Raw genomic sequence first — 21,823 nt, forward strand, 5'->3', positions numbered from 1 at the left:
AATATTTATTCATGGGCATCTTGGCCAACCTTTTCTCTCAAGACCAGTTGCAGTCTCTGGAAAAAATTCAAAAGTACAACTTGGAAAATACTAACTACGCAAAGCAGACCCAGCAGCGTATCTGAAGCAGACAGTTTGTTGATGTGAATGTTGATTAGTTTTTCAGTAATTTAATGTTTGCATAGTTCACTTCTGTTTACTTTTAATCCTTTTATATTTTGAGACAATGATTACTGTTGTTTTCTGGCTTATTTTTTGGTTTTATTTTAATTCCCTCATGCTTTGAAGGTGTCTTTATCTAAAGCGTACAGTCATTTTACTGTTACTTAATAATAGCTACTAAATTCAAGGCAGCTAATTCTGCTCGATTACGTTCATCAACAGAACTGAATTTATCTCTCAACATGCCTGTTCCAGGGATTATTGAGAATACTGGAACTGCTGGCAAGTGATCCTGATAATGGTATTATTCATTCATGTATGAACCAATGACATTTTGTATCCAGTTCCTTTATAAAATCAACTTTATAATGCAAATCATTTTAATGAGAATTGTGTGTGGAACAGGAAATGAACTCTCCCACAGTAGTTAAATCATTTTCTACATTATTGACATTATGTGATCATAATTGCAATCTTAAGTACACGATCAAACATTTTGAGCAATAAAATATATCAAGATATTGAGTTAGTTCTTTTTCTGATAGTATCTCAACTAATGCACAAGTTTCCTGTTAATGTGAAAACCGGTCACTCAAAACAACAAGCTCTCAAAAATACAGGTAAAGGATCATTATGTCTAAGAACATGTATAAAGGAGCAAAGAACTCTGATCAATTTGCAGGATTTCATGGTTACCAGGGGAAACTTCGTTATTCATCACTGATAGTAGGAACTGCGAATGCTGGAGAATCTGAGATAACAGCTCCTCTGCTGCTAGGCCTGCAGTGTTCATCCAGCTCTGTACCTTGTTATCTCGTTATTCATCGCTACTGTCTTTATGAATTGTACTAAACTTCAGCGAAGTAAACACTCTCCTAAATATTTTCATAGCTGTTATCAGTCAATGCAGTTGGCAAGGCATTGAGGCATATTGCTTGGTCCAGGGAGAAAATAATCCCTGCATTTCTAATTGACTAATTTTGGATTGAGTAGAAATGCTAACTAATAAAAGCAAAAAGTCACTTGTCACTTGTTGGACTGGTGTACATGTCCCTGACACTAACCATATGATAGGAAGAAGTAATAAGAGCTTCTGAGGAAGGGTCACCAGACCCAAAACGTTAACTGTTTTTTCCTTCGCAGATCCTGCCAGGCCTGCTGAGCTTTTCAAGCAACTTTGTTTTTGTTCCTGACTTACAGCATCCGCACTTCTTTCGGTTTTTATTTGACAAATGAGAGCTGGTCAGAAAGGCATGGTGATAATTGTCAGAGATTTTAATTTGTGTAAACTGGAAAGGTCAAATGTGGAAATGTAGCCAAGATGAGAAGTTTATTTTCAGTATAGCTTGTCAGAGCAGCATGTTATTGAGTTGGTAAGAGAGCAGGTTATGCCAGACCTCCTTCTGTTCAAGGAGATAAGATTAATTGATATCTCATAGTGAAGGCATTACAGTTGAATTTTACAGTCAGTTTGAAGGACGGAGGTGTGAATCCAAGAGTGGTTTTTTAAAATGAGGGAAGTCTGCTAAAGTGAATTGGCAAGACAGATTAAAGGATAGGTCATTAGAAATGTAGTGTTAGATAATTAGGGGATAGCTGAGAACAAAAAACATATAAATAAGTAAGAAAAAGCCCAAGGTATGGATCCATCATCCTTGATTAACTAGAAAAGTTAAAATTAGTACCAGCTAAAGGAAGAATCGTGTAATTATGCTAAGGAAGAGAGGTGACAATTCCAAAGATTGAATGAAGTGTGAAGGAAAAGCAAAGAATGACCTAAAATTTTTAATTAAGGGAAAAATTAGAGTACAAGAGAGAGCAAGCCAAAAATATAAAACAGGTGGTAATATTTCCTATAAATATCTAAAGAGAAGAGTTAACAATGTGATTGTTTGTGCAGTGGAAAGAGTGACTGGAGAATTAATTGAAAACCAGGAAATGGCAGTTGAACTGAACAAATACTTCTGAATTGATCTTTAATTTTAAGGTTACAGTATCATTCTAGAAGAAGCTATTTTGTTTTCTTTGTTCCTGTGATGTGGGCATTGCTGACTGGGCCAGCATCTATTGCCCATCCATTTCTGCCTGAGAGAAGACAATGGTGGGCTTCTACTTTTAACAATGCTGTTAGGGAGGGAGTTACTTTTGACTGGTGTATCAAAAAAATCACTATCCCCAGAGAAGTGGCCCTGTTGGATCTGTGAACTGAAAAATGCCTGGGTCCTGCTAAACTTCATCCCAGGGTTTTAAAAGATGTGGCCAGGTGAGATAATTGATGGAACAATTTAGTTTTCCAAAACTCTCTTGATTCAGGGATTGTCCCATTTGATTGGAAGATGAGGAATGTAACTCTTCAGAAAGGGAGGGAGATAGAAAGCAGCTGAAACAGTTAACATCTGTCAAAGGGGAAATTATAAGAAACGATCATTTAAGAAGTTACAAACAGGGCACTTGGATAAGTTCAGGGTAATCAGGCACAGTCAACATGGTTTCATAAAATGGACACACAAAATGTATGGCTTAGAAGGGGTGGGCGCTGGGAAGTTGTTTCCGTTAGGCAGGGAGACTAGGACCCGTGGGCACAGCCTTAAAATTAGAGGGGGTAAATTTAAAACTGAAATGAGACGACATTTCTTCAGCCACACAGTGGTGGGCATGTGAAATTCATTGCCACGGAGTGCAGTGGAGGCTGGGACGTTGGATGCCTTCAAGGCAGAGATCGACAAATTTTTGATCTCGGAAGGAATGAAGGGCTACGGGGAGAGTGCAGGAAAGTGGAGTTGAAATGCCCATCAGCCATGATTTTAAATGGCGAAGTGGATTTGATGGGCCAAATGGCCTTACTTCCACTCCTATGTCTTATGGTCTTATGGACACAAAGATTAGCCAATTTCTTGGAACTGTATGAAGAGATAACACATTCTGCAGGTAAAGGAGAACCGGTGGATGTATTGTACTTGGATTTCTAGAACGCGTTTGACACAGTGCCACTTTGAAGACTATTGAGAAATATAAAAGTCCATGTAGGCAATAGCCTATTGGCTTGGATAGAAGATGGGCTAACTAACAGGGAACAGACGCTAGGAATGAATAGTGTTTTTGTTTTGTTTTCAGAATGGCAACAAGTGATGTGCCACGTTGCTGGGAACCAACTGTTTAAAATTTATATAAATTACTTAAATGTTGGGACAGAAGGTACAGTTGCCAAATTTGCTGACAACCTGAAGATAGGAAGGATAGTTCTGAAGAGGAAATAACAAGGCTACAAAAAGACATAGGTTAATATAGGTTAAGAAAAAATGTGTTAAATTAACTAAAATGTGGGAAAGTGTCAAATTTTTCCACTTTGGCATAAGCAGATAAATAAAGGATGTTGTCTAAATGGTGAGAAACCGCAAAACTGAGATGTAGAGAAATCTGGATATCCTCATGCATGAATCTCAATGTGACTATGCAAGTACAGCAAGTAATTGGGAAAACTAATAGAATGATGTGTTACAAGCGTAATTAAATATAAGAATAGGGTCATTATGCTTCACTTGTGCAGGGCACTGGTGAAACTACACCTGGAGTACTGTGCACACAGTATTGGCCATCTTATTTAAGGAAGGATATAAATGCATAAGAAGCAGTTCAGAGAAGGTTTACTAGACTAAAACCTTGGAGAGTTTAGCCTTAAGAGGAAAGGTTGGACAGGCTAGCTTGTATTTCCTGGAGTTTAGAGTAAAAGCTGACTTGATTAAAACATCCCAACAGTGTTGACAGACAAGATATTGAAAGGATGGGAGAATCTAGAATTAGAGATCACTGTTTAAAAGTAAGGGGTTATTCATCTTTCTTAGAAGAGCTCTCTTACTTGAAATTGCAAGTTTTGAGATAAATTTGAGGCTGAGATAGATTCTTGATCAGTAGAGGAATTGAGGTTTATGGGGAATAAACAGGAAAGTGGACGTGATCCTATGGTCTACACCTGTTCATGTTTCTTAAATTTTGTCTTGTGGAGTGTTGAAACAGTATTTCTAAATTATTGATAAACTTTGTCACTGTTTTAAGTATTGCTGATTAATCTAAAGCATGCCTTATGTTATTGACCTTGAATGAAGAGAAAAAGGCATTCACCCTATTTTATTCAAATGACCTGCATCCCAATCTGAGAGACCTTTGTAAGCATTACTTAAGTGAAATCTTAAGAAACATTCTTTTAAATTTGTGTTTTGGAACATTTGGAAATGGATTTGGTGCTGTTATTGAGCTATTGCTACATTTGTGCTGCTGTTAACAAACTCTTTTTTTTATTTTGAAGCTGGTAAAACTGTGTTGGCTTCGGGCCAGTCAGGTACACGAGCAGGAAAATGGCATACCCTCACTCTTATCATTCAGGTCAGTACAATATAGGTTTTTAAAAAAATGTTTTGCTGTTTCCTGAACTTTGACACATAATATAGAACTCTGTATTTTTAGTGATAATGGGAACTGCAGATGCTGGAGAATCCAAGATAATGAAATGTGAGGCTGGATGAACACAGCAGGCCCAGCAGCATCTCAGGAGCACAAAAGCTGACGTTTCGGGCCTAGACCCTTCATCAGAGAGGGGGATGTGGTGAGGGTTCTGGAATAAATAAGGAGAGAGGGGGAGGCAGACCGAAGATGGAGAGAAAAGAAGATAGGTGGAGAGGAGAGTATAGGTAGGGAGGGGATAGGTCAGTCCAGGGAAGACGGACAGGTCAAGGAGGTGGGATGAGGTTGGTAGGTAGGAGATGGAAGTACGGCTTGGGGTGGGAGGAAAGGATGGGTGAGAGGAAGAACAGGTTAGGGAGGCAGAGACAAGTTGGACTGGTTTTGGGATGCAGTGGGTGGAGGGGAAGAGCTGGGCTGGTTGTGTGGTGCAGTGGGGGGGAGGGGATGAACTGGGCTGGTTTTGGGATGTGGTGGGGGAAGGGGAGATTTTGAAGCTGGTGAAGTCCACATTGATACCATTGGGCTGCAGGGTTCCCAAGCAGAATATGAGTTGCTGTTCCTGCAACCTTCGGGTGGCATCATTGTGAGTGGGGGAGTGGAAATGGTTTGCGACTGGGAGGTGCAGTTGTTTATTGCGAACCGAGCGGAGGTGTTCTGCAAAGCGGTCCCCAAGCCTCCGTTTGGTTTCCCCAATGTAGAGGTAGCCACACCGGGTACAGTGGAAGCAGTATACCACATTGGCAGATGTGCAGGTGAACCTCTGCTTAATGTGGAAAGTCATCTTGGGGCCTGGGATAGGGGTGAGGGAGGAGGTGTGGGGGCAAGTGTAGCATTTCCTGCGGTTGCAGGGGAAGGTGCCGGGTGTGGTGGGGTTGGAGGGCAGTGTGGAGCGAACAAGGGAGTCACGGAGAGAGTGGTCTCTCCGGAAAGCAGACAGGGGTGGGGATGGAAAAATGTCTTGGGTGGTGGGGTTGGATTGTAGATGGGGAAGTGTCAGAGGATGATACATTGTATCTGGAGGTTGGTGGGGTGGTGTGTGAGAACGAGGGGGATTCTCTTTGGGCGGTTGTGGCGGGGGCGGGGTGTGAGGGATGTGTTGCGGGAAATGTGGGAGACGCGGTCAAGGGCGTTCTCGACCACTGTGGGGGGGAAAGTTGCGGTCCTTGAAGAACTTGGACATCTGCGATGTGCGGGAGTGGAATGCTTCATCGTGGGAGCAGATGCGGAGGCGGAGGAATTGGGAATGGGGATGGAATTTTTGCAGGAAGGTGGGTGGGAGGAGGTGTATTCTAGGTAGCTGTGGGAGTCGGTGGGCTTGAAATGAACATCAGTTACAAGCTGGTTGCCCGAGATGGAGGCTGAGGAGTCCAGGAATGTGAGGGATGTGCTGGAGATGGCCCAGGTGAACTGAAGGTTGGTGTGGAAGGTGTTGGTGAAGTGGATGAACTGTTTGAGCTACTCTGGGGAGCAAGAGGCAGCGCCGATACAGTCATCGATGTAACAGAGGAAGAGGTGGGGTTTGGGGCCTGTGTAGGTGCGGAAGAGGGACTGTTCCACGTAACCTACAAAGAGTCAGGCATAGCTGGGGCCCATGCGGGTGCCCATGGCCACCCCCTTAGTCTGTAGGAAGTGGGAGGAATCGAAAGAGAAGTTGTTGAGGGTGAGGACGAGTTCGGCTAGGCGGATGAGGGTGTCGGTGGCGGGGGACTGGTCGGGCCTGCGGGACAGGAAGAAGCGGAGGGCCTTGAGGCCATCTGCATGCGGAATACAGGTGTATACGGACTGGACGTCCATAGTGAAAATGAGGTGTTGGGGGCCAGGGAATTGGAAGTCCTGGAGGAGGTGGAGGGCATGGGTGGTGTCACAGACGTAGGTAGGGAGTTCCTGGACCAAAGGGGAGAAAATGAAGTCCAGATAGGTGGAGATGAGTTCGGTGGGGCAGGAGCAGGCTGAGACGATGGGTTGACCAGGGCAGGCAGGTTTGTGGATTTTGGGAAGGAGATAGAAACGGGCTGTGCGAGGTTGGCGAACAATGAGGTTGGAGGCTGTGGGTGGGAGGTCCCCTGAGGTGATGAGGTCATGAATGGCGTTGGAGATGATGGTTTGGTGCTCGGGTGTGGGGTCATGATTGAGGGGGCGGTAGGAGGTGGTGTCGGAGAGTTGGCGTTTGGCCTCGGTGATGTCGAGGTCAGTGCGCCATACTACCACTGCGCCACCCTCGTCTGCGGGTTTGATGGTGAGGTTGGGGTTGGAGCGGAGGGCTGCCCATTCTGCGGTGGAGAGGTTGGAGTTGGTGAGAGGGCTGGAGAGGTTGAGGCGGTTAATGTCTCGACGGTAGTTGGAGATGAAGAGGTCGAGGGAAGGTAGGAGGCCTGGGGGTGGTGTCGAGGAGGAGGACTTGTGTTGGAAGCGGGTGAAGGGGTCAGTGGAGGGAGGGTTAGTCTCCCGGTGGAAGAAGTAGGCGTGGAGGCAAAGACGGCGGAAAAACTGTTCTATGTCCAACCGTGACTGGTATTCTGTTGATGTGTGGTTGTAGGGGGACGAAGGTGAGCCCCTTGCTAAGGACTGACCGTTCGTCCTCAGTTAGTGGGAGGTCTGGGGGGATGGTGAAGATGCGGCAGGGCTCAGTGTGGCTGTCTTCTCTGCAGCCCATTGGTATCAATGTGGACTTCACCAGCTTCAAAATCTCCCCTTCCCCCACCACACCCCAAAACCAGCCCAGCTCTTCCCCTCCACCCACTGCATCCCATAACCAGTCCAACCTGTCTCTGCCTCCCTCGCCTGTTCTTCCTCTCACCCATCCCTTCCTCCCACCCCAAGCCGCACCTCCATCTCCTACCTACTAACCTCATCCCACCTCCTTGACCTGTCCGTCTTCCCTGGACTGACCTATCCCCTCCCTACCTCCCCACCTATACTCTCCTCTCCACCTATCTTCTTTTCTCTCCATCTTCAGTCCGCCTCCCTCTCTCTCCCTATTTATTCCAGAACACTCACCCCATCCCCCTCTCTGATGAAGGGTCTAGGCCCGAAACGTCAGCTTTTGTGCTCCTGAGATGCAGCTGGGCCTGCTGTGTTCATCCAGCCTCACATTTCATTATCTTGGATTCTTCAGCACCTGCAGTTCCCATTATCACTGATACAATTTATTTTATATGACTTCATTTTCTCCTACATGCACATCCCTGAAACAGTTCTTCAGGATTAGGTAATTATTGATTCCAACTTAACAGTAAACCATTTGAAAAAATCTTTCCCTATTATTTCTTTTCTTACCAAAAAGGTTGAGCAAAGTTTAAATCCTTTATTCAAGAGCTATTTAGTATTTTCTGTTGCTGAGCAGTTTTGAAGATGCGACCATAATATCCCAGTGAAAATGGGATACAAACATTGAGAAATCTTGAATTGTTCTGCCAGAAATAAATTTATCCTGTTTTTAAATTTCAATATGAGAGATTCTTTTTATTTTAATAATTATTAAAAAATTGTATGTAATATTCTAATAACATGGGTTACTTTGAGGAAAACTCTAATGGCAGAATTTACCTTTTAATTTCATTTTCTCTTAGGACAATTTAGCGTTCGGACTGTTGAATGGCTATCCACTATGGAAGAATGTTCATGTACTTCAACCGCAGAATGGCTGGGCAGCTATTGGAACACATTCCTTTGAACTGGCTCAGTTTGATAATTTTCACATTGAGGCTAGTTAGCCAACTGTGAATCCATCTCTGCAAATCTTCAAGTTTTGTGTTAATATAGCTATTTGCTGCATTTGATTTATTGATATGCCTTAATGAATAATGTGCTATTTTACAATTAAATATGGAAGAGAGTAAAGTAAATTTAACGAGATATGAATATTTAATTAAACCGCACTGTCTTTTAAACATTCAGAATTAAAAACTTTAATATCAATAGTGTACCCACTACTGATAAATTATGCAGAGCAAGTGCTATTGTAACTAATAACTCAACTTGAAACTGTACATTTCAACCAAAAGTGGTTACATATGTAATGCAAATATCTGCTAAAGTGTATATTGAGATTGAACTTCTTCAAAATGAACGGATGAAGGTTCTTGATGGTATTGCCTAGCTACTTGCATCCAGTTTGCAGGTGAAATTGATGTCATTTTTAAATCAAGCCATCGCCTGGATTTCCAAATTTGTTTTTCCAATGCATACTTTGCCTACTAAAGCTCAACATTGAAGTCCCACTTTTAAAACTGTTTGTCCTTCAACCAATAAAAATACCATAATCGAACTCCTGCAGTGTTGTTGGTTTTAGTTTCAAAAACTTAGCATGTTTTGATATTTATATCTGGTACGTCAAGTCCAACAGATCTGCATCATATCAGAGATGGAGTTTTTGAGTACTGCACTTGTTTTTACCAAATAATTTGACTTCAGGTTTTAGTTCTGTTATATCTTTGCCCAGCTGTGTGCTTTCCATTATTACCTAATCAGTGGCTGGACCAGGCTTAAATTCTCACTTCAACTTTAAATCGTCTGGGAGTTGACAGGTGTTGAATATTTGGAGGGTGATTTTGTGTACTGTTATGAGTCTTAAAGTGTATAGCATGGACAAAGTGTATATTTTTTTTATACAAACATGCTGGTTGTTGTCAAAACTGCTGTTTCCTCCCAGTAATGCTGCCCTCTTGCATCTGTCTGCCTTCCCCAGAGCAGCCAAGTCACTAATCCGACAGAAGTTGCTAGCTCCAATCTGAAGGGGCAGCATTACTATCTAGAAGGCCCAGTGGAAAATCTTTGGATCAAAGGCCTTGGTGAGGCCACTTCTGGAATAATGTGTACTGTTTTGGTTCCCTTACTTAAAGGATATAATTTCTTTAGAAGCAGTTCGCCCAAGGCAAAGTCAACTAATGCCAGGGACGAAAGAGTTAGCTTCTGAAATAAAGGTTGAGCAGTTTGGGCCTGTACCTATTGGAGTTTAGAAAAATGAGAGATTACTTTGTATAAAATACAAAGAGGCATGACCAGATGGACTCTGAGAGGGTATATCCATGACAGGGGAGTTCAGAATTAGGGTATGCAGATTTAAAGTTGAGGTCTCACAATTGAAGCTGTGATGAGAAATCGTTTTTCTAAGGATATAGTAAATCTCCGGAACACACTTTCCCAGAGTACAGTGAAGGCTAGATAACTAAATGTTTACAAGACCAAGTTAGATCTTGATTGACAAGAAGTGTAGGGTTATGCGGAGGGGGCAGTGGAGTGAAGACCTCAGTCAAATCAGCCATGATTTTGATTGATGAAGCAGGCTTGACGGTTGAATACCCTACTCCTCTTTCTATGCCTGTGTAAATCTTCATTACACAAGTGGTCAAGATTAACTGTGTTCAGTGATTGGTTAGATAGAGAGAACTGGATAAAAGTAGGGAGCAGAATAGGAGGAGCATTTATACAGAAGCAATTTCACAATGTAGGAATGAAATCAATACTCAAAATGCTGGAAATCTGAAAAAGTGCAGCGAATACCTGAGGAAACTTCGGTTTGGAAGCATTGATGGAGAGAGGGAAACTGGTCAGTATTCCAAATTCAGCATGACTTTTTCAATGTGGGCCAACATTTATTATCCATTCCTGGTTGCTGTTGCAAAGATGATGGTAAACTGCTGCAGCCTGGCTGATCGAGATACACCTAGGGATGGAGTTACAAGATGTGGATCCAGAAACAGTGAAGGAACAGTTATAACAAAGTGTGAAGCTGGATGCACACTGCAGGCCAAGCAGCATCTCAGGAGCACAGAAGCTGACGTTTCGGGCCTAGACCCTTCTTCAGAGAGGGGGATGAGGAGAGGGTTCTGAAATAAGTTGGGAGAGAGGGGGAGGCGGGCCGAAGATGGATAGAGGAGAGTATAGGTGGGAAGGGGATGGGTCAGTCCGGGGAGGACAGACAGGTCAAGGAGGCAGGATGAGGTTAGTAGGTAAGAAATGAAGGTGGGAGGAGGGGATAGGTGAGAGGAAGAACAGGTTAGGGAGGCGGGGACGAGCTGGGCTGGTTTTGGGATGCAGTTGGGGAAGGGAGATTTTGAAGATTGTGAAGTCCACATTTGATACCATTGGGCTGCAAGGTTCCCAACCGGAATATGAGTTGCTGTTCCTGCAACCTTCAGGTGGCATCATTATGGCACTGCAGGAAGCCCATGATGGACATGTCATCTAAGGAATGGGAGGGGGAGTTAAAATGGTTCGCAACTGGGAGGTGCAGTTGTTTATTGTGAACCGAACAGAGGTGTTCTGCCTCCGCTTGGCTTCCCCAATGTGGAGGAAGCCACACTGGGTATAGTGGATACAGTATACCACATTGGTAGATGTGCAGGTGAACATCTGCTTGAATGTGTTTCTGAATTAGGATGCTGAGTGGCTTGGAGAAAAACTTGCATATGTTGCTGCCCTTGACGTTCCATTTGGAAGTGATACCAATTTTGGAATGTTTCCCTAAGAAGCCTTGGTGCATTTCTGCAGTGCACCTTGTAAATAGTTTGCATTACTGCAGTTGAGCAAAGATGGTAGAGGGAGTGGGTGCTTGTGAATGTGAATTAAATGGGCTACTTTGCCTGAGCTGGTGTTCTGCTTCTTTGGTTTTGTTCAAGCTGCACCCATCCAGTCAAGAAGAGAGTATTTTACCACACTCCTGACTTGCACTTTGTAGATGATGCATGGGCATTAGAGAGCCAGGAGGCAAACTGCTCACTGCAGTATTCCTAGCCTCTGACCTGCTCTTGTACCCATGGTATTTATGCAGTAATGCAGTTTCTGGTCAATGGTAAGCCTTCAGAATATTGATAGTGGGTAATGTCATTGAATGTGCAGAAGGAATGATTAGATTCTGTTTTGTTGAATATGATAAATGCCAGACCCTTGTGTGGCTTGAATTTTACTTTTTGTATTTGTTTTTATTATACCAGGCACAGAATGTATTGTTTCAGAATGGGGACTAAATAGCATTTGCACAGCTAACCCACTTATCCTCAACACTCATGCTGCTTCACTGCCTATGTACAAGACTGCAAGAAATCAACTAATGTATTTAGTATAAATCTCTTATTGTTGTTCATATATAGAATTGTATTTATAAAATTACGCATTGGTTGTACACTTCCTGCCCTAAATCCCATTTCAACTGCCATTACTTTCAATCATCCAGGTTAGCATTATTTAACTTTGAAACTGGTTAATCAAAAACCTGTACGTAGATCTATTTGTTTAAATATTAGCTGTGATTTTCCCTTTTTACAAAATAACTGATGGGAAAATGAATGTTGGGTCTTGGCCAACTCACCTAAGAAAACTCAACCAATCCGATGCCTAGAAATGTATGAGCTGGATGGTAGGTTTTCAGCATTAGGATATCACAGGCCTCATTATTGGACCTTAAGACATGGAATCAGAATTAGGCTATTCAGCCCATTGAGTCTGCTCCTCCATTTGATCATGGCTGATGTCTTTCTCAACCCCATTCTAATGCAGCCTTCTCCCTTTACATATCAAGAACCGATCTATCTCTAACTTGGCCTCCGCAGCCCTCTGTGGCAATGCATTCCACAGATTAACCACCCTCTGGCTGGAGAAATTCCTCCCCTCATTTCGAAAATGCATTCCCTTCATTCTGAGGCGAGTGAGTTCTAATCTTTCCTACTAATGGAAACATCTTTGCTACGTCCACTCTGTCCAGGCCTCTTACTATTCTACAAGTTTCAAACAGATACCCCTTGTCTTTCAAAACTCCAAGCATACAGGCCCAGAGTCCTCAAATGCTCTTCATATGACAAGCCCTTCATCCCCGGGATCATTCCTGTAAACCTCTGAGCCCCCACAATGCCAGCAAAACTGCTCACGAACGTGATCTGACAACAGCCTTATACAGCCTCAGCAGTACATTCTGTGCTCTTTGTATTCTAGCCCTGTTGAACTGAATGATAACATTGCATTTGCCTTCCCAACTGCCAACTGAACCCGCATGTTAACTGTAAGAGAATTTTGAACCAGGACTCCCAAGTCCCTTTTGTGCTTCAGATTTCCAAAGCTTTTCCCTGTTTTGGAAATAGCTTACAACTCTATTCTTCTGACCAAACTGCACAATCTCTCACTTTCCTATATTGTATTCTATCTGCCACTTCTACCCTGTCCAAATCCTTCTGCAGCCTTCGTGCTTTCTCAACACTACTTCCTCCAAATTATATTCATATCATCCGAGATAATGGGAACTGCAGATGCTGGAGAATTTCAAGATAATAAAATGTGAGGCTGGATGAACACAGCAGGCCAAGCAGCATCTCAGGAGCACAAAAGCTGACGTTTCGGGCCTAGACCCTTCATCAGGGAGGGGGATGGGGAGAGAGAACTGGAATAAATAGGGAGAGACGGGGAGGCGGACCGAAGATGGAGAGTAAAGAAGATAGGTGGAGAGAGTATAGGTGGGGAGGTAGGGAGGGGATAGGTCAGTCCAGGGAAGACGGACAGGTCAAGGAGGTGGGATGAGGTTAGTAGGTAGATGGGGGTGCGGCTTGGGGTGGGAGGAAGGGATGGGTGAGAGGAAGAACCGGTTAGGGAGGCAGAGACAGGTTGGACTGGTTTTGGGATGCAGTGAGTGGGGGGGGAAGAGCTGGGCTGGTTGTGTGGTGCAGTGGGGGGAGGGGACGAACTGGGCTGGTTTAGGGATGCAGTAGGGGAAGGGGAGATTTTGAAACTGGTGAAGTCCACATTGATACCATACGGCTGCAGGGTTCCCAGGCGGAATATGAGTTGCTGTTCCTGCAACCTTCGGGTGGCATCACTGCCACAATGATGCCACCCGAAGGTTGCAGGAACAGCAACTCATATTCCGCCTGGGAACCCTGCAGCCGTATGGTATCAATGTGGACTTCACCAGTTTCAAAATCTCCCCTTCCCCTACTGCATCCCTAAACCAGCCCAGTTCGTCCCCTCCCCCCACTGCACCACACAACCAGCCCAGCTCTTCCCCCCCCCACTCACTGCATCCCAAAACCAGTCCAACTTGTCTCTGCCTCCCTAACCGGTTCTTCCTCTCACCCATCCCTTCCTCCCACCCCAAGCCGCACCCCCAGCTACCTACTAACCTCATCCCACCTCCTTGACCTGTCCGTCTTCCCTGGACTGACCTATCCCCTCCCTACCTCCCCACCTATACTCTCTCCACCTATCTTCTTTACTCTCCATCTTCGGTCCGCCTCCCCCTCTCTCCCTATTTATTCCAGTTCCCTCTCCCCATCCCCCTCTCTGATGAAGGGTCTAGGCCCGAAACGTCAGCTTTTGTGCTCCTGAGATGCTGCTTGGCCTGCTGTGTTCATCCAGCCTCACATTTTATTATATTCATATCATCCGCAGACTTAGCAACAAACCCCTCAGCTCCTTTGTCAAGATTGTTAACGTACAATATTAAAAGTTCACCTAACACCATCTCCAGCGAACTCCACTATTTAGCAGTTGCCATCCTTTAGATCACTTCCATTAGCTCTCCTTTGTCTAACTTGCTCCTTATCACCTTAAAGAATTCTGTCAGACATAATCTCCCCTTGACAAAGCAGTGCTGACTCAACTCTATCATAAATGCACTTCCAAGAACTCTGCAACCTCATCCTTAATAATGGACTCTAGAATCTTACCAATGACTACAGTAAGGTTAACTGGCCTGTCGTTTCATGTTTTTTGTCTCCCTCCATTCGTAACTGGGACTGAATAGGTACTTTGTATTTGTTTTCATAGTGGAAGATGCACCAGCAGCATATCAGAGATGAGTGTAGTGAGTAGATAGCAAGAACTGCAGATGCTGGGCTCAAAGTCAATACAGTGTAGAGCTCAAGAAATGCAGCAGAGCAGCTGGGAAATAGAGGGAAGGGTGTGGGGCTAGGGGAAGGTAAGTGGGATGGCAAATAGGTGGATGCAGGTAGTGTAGTGGGGATTGGCCAGTGGAAAGAGTGGTGTGGATAGGTGGGGAAGATGATGGACAGGTGGTGTCAGGCCAAGAAGGTGGGTATGAGGGGGTGGGTTGGATAAGCCGGGGTGGCGAGATGTTAAAACAGCCTACATTCAGGCCATCGGGCTATAGGCTCCCAAAGCAGAATATGAGGTGTCATTTGTGGCACTGGAGGAGGCCCAGGATGGAAACGTCACCCAGGGAGTGAGGGGGGAGTTAAAATAGTTAGCTCGAAGGTGCTGTTGATGCTGGTGTATCTTCTACTGTGAAAACTAATGCAAAGTACCTATTCCGTTCCTGTCTATTTGTTTGTTCCACATTGAAATGACCGGCAGAGGGGATTCGGAGGAGTTAGATGCAAGAGCAGGGAATTGACTTTCAAAGGCTTGAGCACCATACATGCCTCCGGTTGAATGGCAGTTGGAAACAATTTTAAATTTGAGCTATCAGAGCTCAGCAAACTTGGCAAACAGTCACTGGTTACCCAGTTGGGGAATCAGCCACTTACCTCACCCACCAGGAGGGCAAGTAATCTTGGAGATGGAGAGTTGAGGCCTTTAAATGATTCCTTAATAGATCTTAAGCATTTTAGTTGATGGCAGTATGAGAAAGCCCCCAGTAGACCTCCATGCCCCAGTTTATTATTAATGAGGTGGCAGGAAGGGACTGAGTCACTTTCCAGGGCAAACTTGCCCTATTTCCTCTTCTTGCCACTTCTCCTGTCACCTCTAGGGAACGGAAAATTCTACCATTGATTTAAACTTTAACATTGTGTAAGTTTGATTACTGCATCCTGATCTGGTTATCATATACCTATCAGGAGAGGCACATGTTGTTCGCAGTTGGTTATGACTGACAACTTAGTTGTCTTTGCCATGCCATTGCTGTCACTCAGCATCATCACACAATCATTGTCATCAGTGTTTTCTTCCTAATTCTCAACGCACCTTATTATATCGTATATTGGTATGCACTGGCTTCTGTCCTTTTGCAACATAGCACCATGATCTGAAATGACTCTATATGATTGGGACTGACTGTATATCTTAGAAATCTTGCTAGTGCTGAGATATTTGTAACTGGATTCCTGACTGTCACTCTCTCTTTCTAGTGCATAGTTGTGTATCTGTTTTTGCTCTATACTGATTTGAAGAGGAAAATGCCTTAGCTCTTTCAGTCTATACTGTGATGTGTTTTAAATCTCATGAATGCTTCTGATGTTGAGATTTGTGCATGCTGGAATGTGCAAACTGGTAGTCCTGTCACTGCTGGCGGGTTGGCATCTACCAGGTGGAAGATTTTGGAAATCTAAGCTAAATTTTCATATTGGCACTGCAGAATTGATGATCCAGTATAAACTGAGATGGCCTCTTTTAGACTTTACTGTGGGGTGTCACTTGTTGAGGCATTCTCTTTTAGGATGTGTAGAGGTAATATATTTAGCTCCTGGATCAGTTTTTGGATTCTAGGTCTGTTGACCATCCTGTGGGTCTTATGATGCCCATGGCCATAAAAGCTTGTGGTTTTTGTATGCCATCAGTGTGGTGAGTCAAGTTACTCACCACCTGAAAGGCTTGGTCATCCCCTCTAAAGATTGATTTTTGGTTTGCTAGCTGTTCATTTTATTGATGCTTGGGATATTTGCATGACTTTCCATACTGCTAGTGTTGTGAGTGTTGGACATTGTTGCTCACCTGGGTAGTATTCCAGGGTCTGGTATGGCTTTTGTAAACAGACTTTCTGCACATACTACTTAATATCATTTGGTGCCAGGTGTGAGAGATATGATTGAAGAATTTTACTATAGCTGCGGGTATTGCCATATGTGCACTCTGCTCAGAGGCACTTGTGTGACTTTGCTCAAGTTAAGCAATTTGGATATATTGTAATACACTTCCCTCAGTGTGTCATGCTGCAAGAGGGCAGAGGTTGGTCAGTTGGAGACTGAGAGCTTTATACCATTAGATCACATACCATGAAAGGGTGCTGACATCATGAGCAAGACCCTTAAGGACGTGTCGAATGTCTCCTGCAATACTTCTGGTGCATCTTTACTTCTTTATATAGAACAGATGATTCCAGATCCAATATTGCAGTGTCTGTTTGTCTGGTGCTATTTTTGATACACTGAACCATTTGAAACCGGCAGCTAGTTAGTTTGAATATAGTTGCTTGAGAGGCAGCATTCTCATTCTATCCTAGTTATGTCATACCTCACTGACTGGTCATTTCCTCGCCTTCTAAAGAATATATGTGGGGTTGTCTATAGCCGGATATGCCATGCTGATTTTCTTCAAGGTAATGAATACTGGCAAGGCAGACTTGCCTGTTGAAGCTTGAGGTGATAGATTTAACTGGAGCTGCCTGACAGTTTAACTGGGAGGGAGTTGAAGGTGATAGTACATGGTAGAACTGAGCATCCAGGTTTTATCACATGCTGTGGAATTCTAACTCCACTGTGTGTTGTGTTAAGTCTCAACAAGTTCCCCAGCCAGAAGTCAGTCTGATCGACAGGTGAGGCAAGGAATGCTGGAGAGAAGGCTGAAACATCAAGTCATTCTAATCCAATCCTAGATAATGGTTAGGCCAAAGGTCAATGTTCTGATTCCAGACCAGCAACTCAGACTCAGAGTGAAGGGGGTGCTCTTGTGGTAGAAGCACTGTACTCCTGGCTGACAGAGGATGCTCGGGCCTTGCTGCAAACGTCAGTTTTCATGACTTAATTACAATTCTGCTGGCTTGTAGATTCCTCACTGAAATGCCTTGCAAGATGTTTGACACCCATTAACTGAGAGTGCTGAGATCACCAACCTCATCAGCTGGAGGTGGCCTGAAGCTTACTTTCTGTCTAATTGCTTCCTGGTCTTCAGCTCGCACTAAGCGCATTCTGCTTAGTATATTTCTCATGGTTCCACCAGCTCACAGTTTAAAGTGAAATAATTGAAATCAATGATCCTGTCTAGTTGTTCACTGCAAAGATTTTGAGTGGAGCAATGTGTTGTAAAGGATTAACATTGTCCACACCTGAGATGTGTGGTACTGAGAGAAGAGTAAGGCTTACAATCATTGTAACAATGCCTGTCAAAACAAATGTAATTTGCTGAGGAGTACATTGCTAAGACAATAGGAAAAAGCAGGATTGATACATGCCAGACTAGAGATGTGGCATATTCTCATGCATGGTTCCTAACATTGTTGCTTAGTATCCAGACCAACAATGTATAGGATAATTTTCCGTGTGGGATAAGAGCTGCCTTATGTTACTGACATCTTTCTCTTACAAAGATAAACAGATTAGCAAAGTGATTGGTGCAAAACTTGGATTTGTTATGAAGATGCCTGTTCAAGCAAAGTCTGACTACAAACCAATTCACTCATGGTGACTACATGATGAGGCCTTTGATGATGCTTATAATCATAAAGCAGTGTAAATCAGCTCCTCTGCTAGCAATCAAAGGGATGACCCTTTAAACCTGAAAGAGGAGAAATTTCTTCAGACATTTAATCTGTGGAATTCATTGCTGCAGAGGGCTGTGGAGGACAAGTCAGTAAGTGTATTTAAAACAGAGATAGGTTCTTGTTTGGTGAGGGGATCGAGGATTACAGGGAGAAGACAGGAGAATGGACTTGTGAAACATATCAGCTATGATCGAATAGCACAGCAGACTTGATGGGCCAAATGGCCTAATTCTGCTCGTATATCGTATTGTCTAATCAGTCCATAGTCAGTCTACAGCGGAAGCAATGAATTCAGAAGGTACCCATGCAAAATCTCATCATGTCCATGCCATCTGTATGGGACCTTAAATGTGTTGCTCTGCATTCCTATTTGAAAACTAGTCTCCAATACTCCCATTGAGGGACTAAGGCATATTTTATAGAAATCTGCATCCTTCCCATTATTTCTAAGCACAAGGATATCTGGAAGCTAAATGATTCTGAATCTTAGAATTTCTATCTGAAAGATGTGCCTTATGTGTGTGTTTTAATAAGAAATCGACTGAGTTCCTAATTTTCACATTTTATCGGCACGTGGGAACAAATGATTTGCAGTACGCTTGCTTCTAAATCATTGTCATCTTGAAGACTTTAGTAAAAGTGTTGTTGGAAGAAAATTGGCAGATGATTCAAATTCATTTCCTCCTTTCCGTAAAGCAGAAGTTAACCTTCAAGTTTCATTGAAGGATTTGGGAATGGGCTAATTAATTTGGCTATTTATAAGCGAATCCTATGTTGCATGAGGGAGGAAGAAGGGAGAGGAGAAATTAACCTTGAGTATTTTATTTTTAAATCCTGAAAATATATTTGTGATTCTAGCTGATGAATTTCCTTTATTGTCTATGACTGTCTTTATATGGGTTAACCAGGTTGCAAAATGGAAGAGATCTAGACCTCGTTTCACATCAATGTTTAACCAAAAGTGCAAAGTTATTTAGCATTGAATCAATATATTTCAAAATGTTCCCTTAACTGTTTGTGATGCACCCAGAGTAAGAGTTACAAATAGCAATATTGTAATAGAGCTCTTCTTCGTGTTGCCCTGATTGGTTGTTAAAAAGCTATGGCAACAGCTTAGTCTGCACAAATTTCCAGCAAATTGCTCGGAACAGGAATTGTTGAAGCCTGCTCCATGATTATGATGAGCTACTTCTTGTAAATCAAATGTTTAATGGATGAGGAGTGATATTTCATAATTCTAAATCTACCATGCATCATTGCGCACTTGCTGTCTGGTCCACTTAAAGTTCTGTTATCATTTTCTTTTATCAACTGTTTCCATTACAAGTGCTGACGCAGAAATTAGTAATGGAAAATTACTCCGCAAACATATGCGGTCCAATGGCTAGATTTCACTTCTCAATTTTCAGAAGACTTTGAAATTTCTGTTTCCAATTTTTCCTTAGAACCTGAAATTTCTACTATCGAAAGACTCCATTAGCATTTTAAAATTACAATAGCAGCATTACATGAATTCATTGAATTGTTATTTGTACCCAGTGGCTTTAAGTTTTTATTTGAGGGCACAGTTTCTCCCAGAAGGCTGGCTTTAGAATTGAAATTTTTACCCAGAGCTGTGTTGTGAACTGAATTTAGTATGTGCCATCTGAGCGTGTACAGTGTTCCAAATTTCTTAGGGGACAGCAGTACCATTCAATCATCTATATCAAAAGTGTATTTTCTGTTGTGTTTAGCCAGTTCTGATGAGAAAATAATTCCAATCAATTTAGACAAGATCTTTTTAAACTTTGGGTGCAAAAAAGTAAAGAATGGTAAAAGGACTAAGGAACTGGTAAGAAGATTGATGTTAAAAAGGGGCTGTGAAATGAAATTAATAGAATTCCCACGGCTTGGAAGCAGGCTCTTTGGTCCATTGAGTCTACACCAACCCTCCAAAGAGCATCCCACCTAGACAGACCCTTCTACCCTATCCCTGTATTCCTGCATTTCTCATGGTTAATCCACCCAGCCTACACATCCCTGGACACTATGGGCAATTTTGCAAATATATTTCAAGGAGCACAGAGGGAAAGGAACAGTAAAAGGTACCATTTTCACAACAATTGTGCAACAGCAGTCTCCAGTATTTGGCCACTCACCATCTTGAAACTGAAAAGACAGAAAGAGACAGGTAGGAAGAATTAAGGATCAAGAAGTAGAAGAAATAACCAAAAAAAGGACTTGAATGAAACAGTAAACATGAAGCCAGCAAAGCTGGTTTTGTGATCATATTTTCAGGCTTACCATACACATTCCACAGGAGAATGATTAATAATTTACATATAATACTTAAAGTCCTCTGCACATACTGTCTATTTAGCTTAATTACAAATGTTGAAAATTTGAAACTTGTATTGAAACTTTTGACTTGCCATCCTGAAATGTAAGTTTTGGTGACATTTTCTTGCTTTTCTATTCCTATTTATTTATAAATCCAAGGATCCCTTATGCTTTTTTAAACAGTTTTCTTGATATGTCCTGCCACTCTTGAATATTTTGTGGAAATGCACGTCTTAGTGTTCCTGTACCTCCTTTTGAAGTTGTACCATTTTGCTTGTTTTGCTCCTCATTCTTTCGATCAAAGTGTGTGATCTCATGCATCTTTATGTGAAATTTCACCTGCCATGACTTAGCCCATTGCACCAAGCTGTCTTATCATTTCCAAGAGTCTCTTAACCGTCCAGACTGCTGGATTTCTGAGTATTTATATTGCCTACCAATTGTGAAATTTTAGCTAAGTCCAGAATGTTAATACACATCAAAAAGGGCAGTGGTTCTAACACCAATCCCTGGGGTACATGTCTGTATACTTCTCTCAAGTCAGAAAAACAATTATTCACAACACAATGGTTTTCTTTCTGTACATTAGCTAATTTTGTATTCATACTCCCAATCTCTCTTTAATTCCATGGACTTCAGTTGTGATAACAGCTCCATTGAACATGATGTTGTGCCAAACATGACATCAAAGCAAATTAATCCCTTCTACTTGCACTTGGTCCATATCCCTCCATACCTTGCATATTCATGATCTCATCTAAAAGTCCCTTAAACACCCCTATCGAATCGACACCTGGTAGCGAATTCCAGACTCTATCACTCTCTGTGTAAAAAAAACCTTGCCCCTCACATCTCATTTGAACTTTTCCACCTTTCACCTTTAATACATGCCCCCAAGTTTTAGACATTTCAACTGTGGGGAAAAAGGTCATCGACCCTATTTATGCATCTCATAATTTTATAGATTTCTTTCAAGTCTCTCCCTAGCCTCCACTGCTCTGCAGAAAACAACCCGAGTTTGTCTAGCCTCCTAATAGCTCATAACCTCTAAGCCAGGCAACATCCTGGGAAACCTCTTCTACACCCTTTTCAAAGCCTCCACATCCTTCCTGTAATGTAGCAATCAGAATAGAATGCAATACTCTAAGTGTGGCCTAATCAAAGTCTTATGAAGTTGCAACATGACATTTATACGTGAAATTTCATAAAAGGCCTTTAGAAAGTCGATTTAAACAATGCTGATTCTTTTCATAAAAGCATTCAATCAAATTGTTCAAACTTAATTTGCCGTTAACAAATCTGAGATGGCTTTCATTTATTAATGCCTGCTGTTTTTTGATCAGCATCTGCACAACACGGTGTTAGATCCATTTTGACGAAGGCAGTGGCAACAATCTTCTCAGTAGAGGCTCAATTGTCAGCACTCAAGTCAGGAGGACGCATACAGCAGTTATAGAGTTG

At 42.7% G+C, this 21,823-nt stretch overlaps 1 protein-coding gene across 3 annotated transcripts in view; it reads left to right on the plus strand.

Annotated features, from left to right (window-relative positions):
• The window catches only part of LOC125455615 (galactocerebrosidase-like), a 65,817-nt gene extending 56,930 nt beyond the window's left edge, over positions 1-8,887 (plus strand). For all 3 annotated transcript variants that reach the window (XM_048537808.2, XM_048537807.2, XM_059649050.1), the window contains 2 exons: positions 4,466-4,542; positions 8,190-8,887. In XM_048537808.2, coding sequence (XP_048393765.1) covers positions 4,466-4,542; positions 8,190-8,333 — 221 coding nt within the window. In that variant the 3' untranslated portion in view covers positions 8,334-8,887. The remainder of the gene's footprint in view (positions 1-4,465; positions 4,543-8,189) is intronic.
• The last annotated feature ends 12,936 nt before the right edge of the window (positions 8,888-21,823 follow it).

The sequence above is a fragment of the Stegostoma tigrinum genome, chromosome 10, assembly GCF_030684315.1.
Source record: "Stegostoma tigrinum isolate sSteTig4 chromosome 10, sSteTig4.hap1, whole genome shotgun sequence".
NCBI classification, from domain to species: Eukaryota; Metazoa; Chordata; class Chondrichthyes; order Orectolobiformes; family Stegostomatidae; genus Stegostoma; species Stegostoma tigrinum.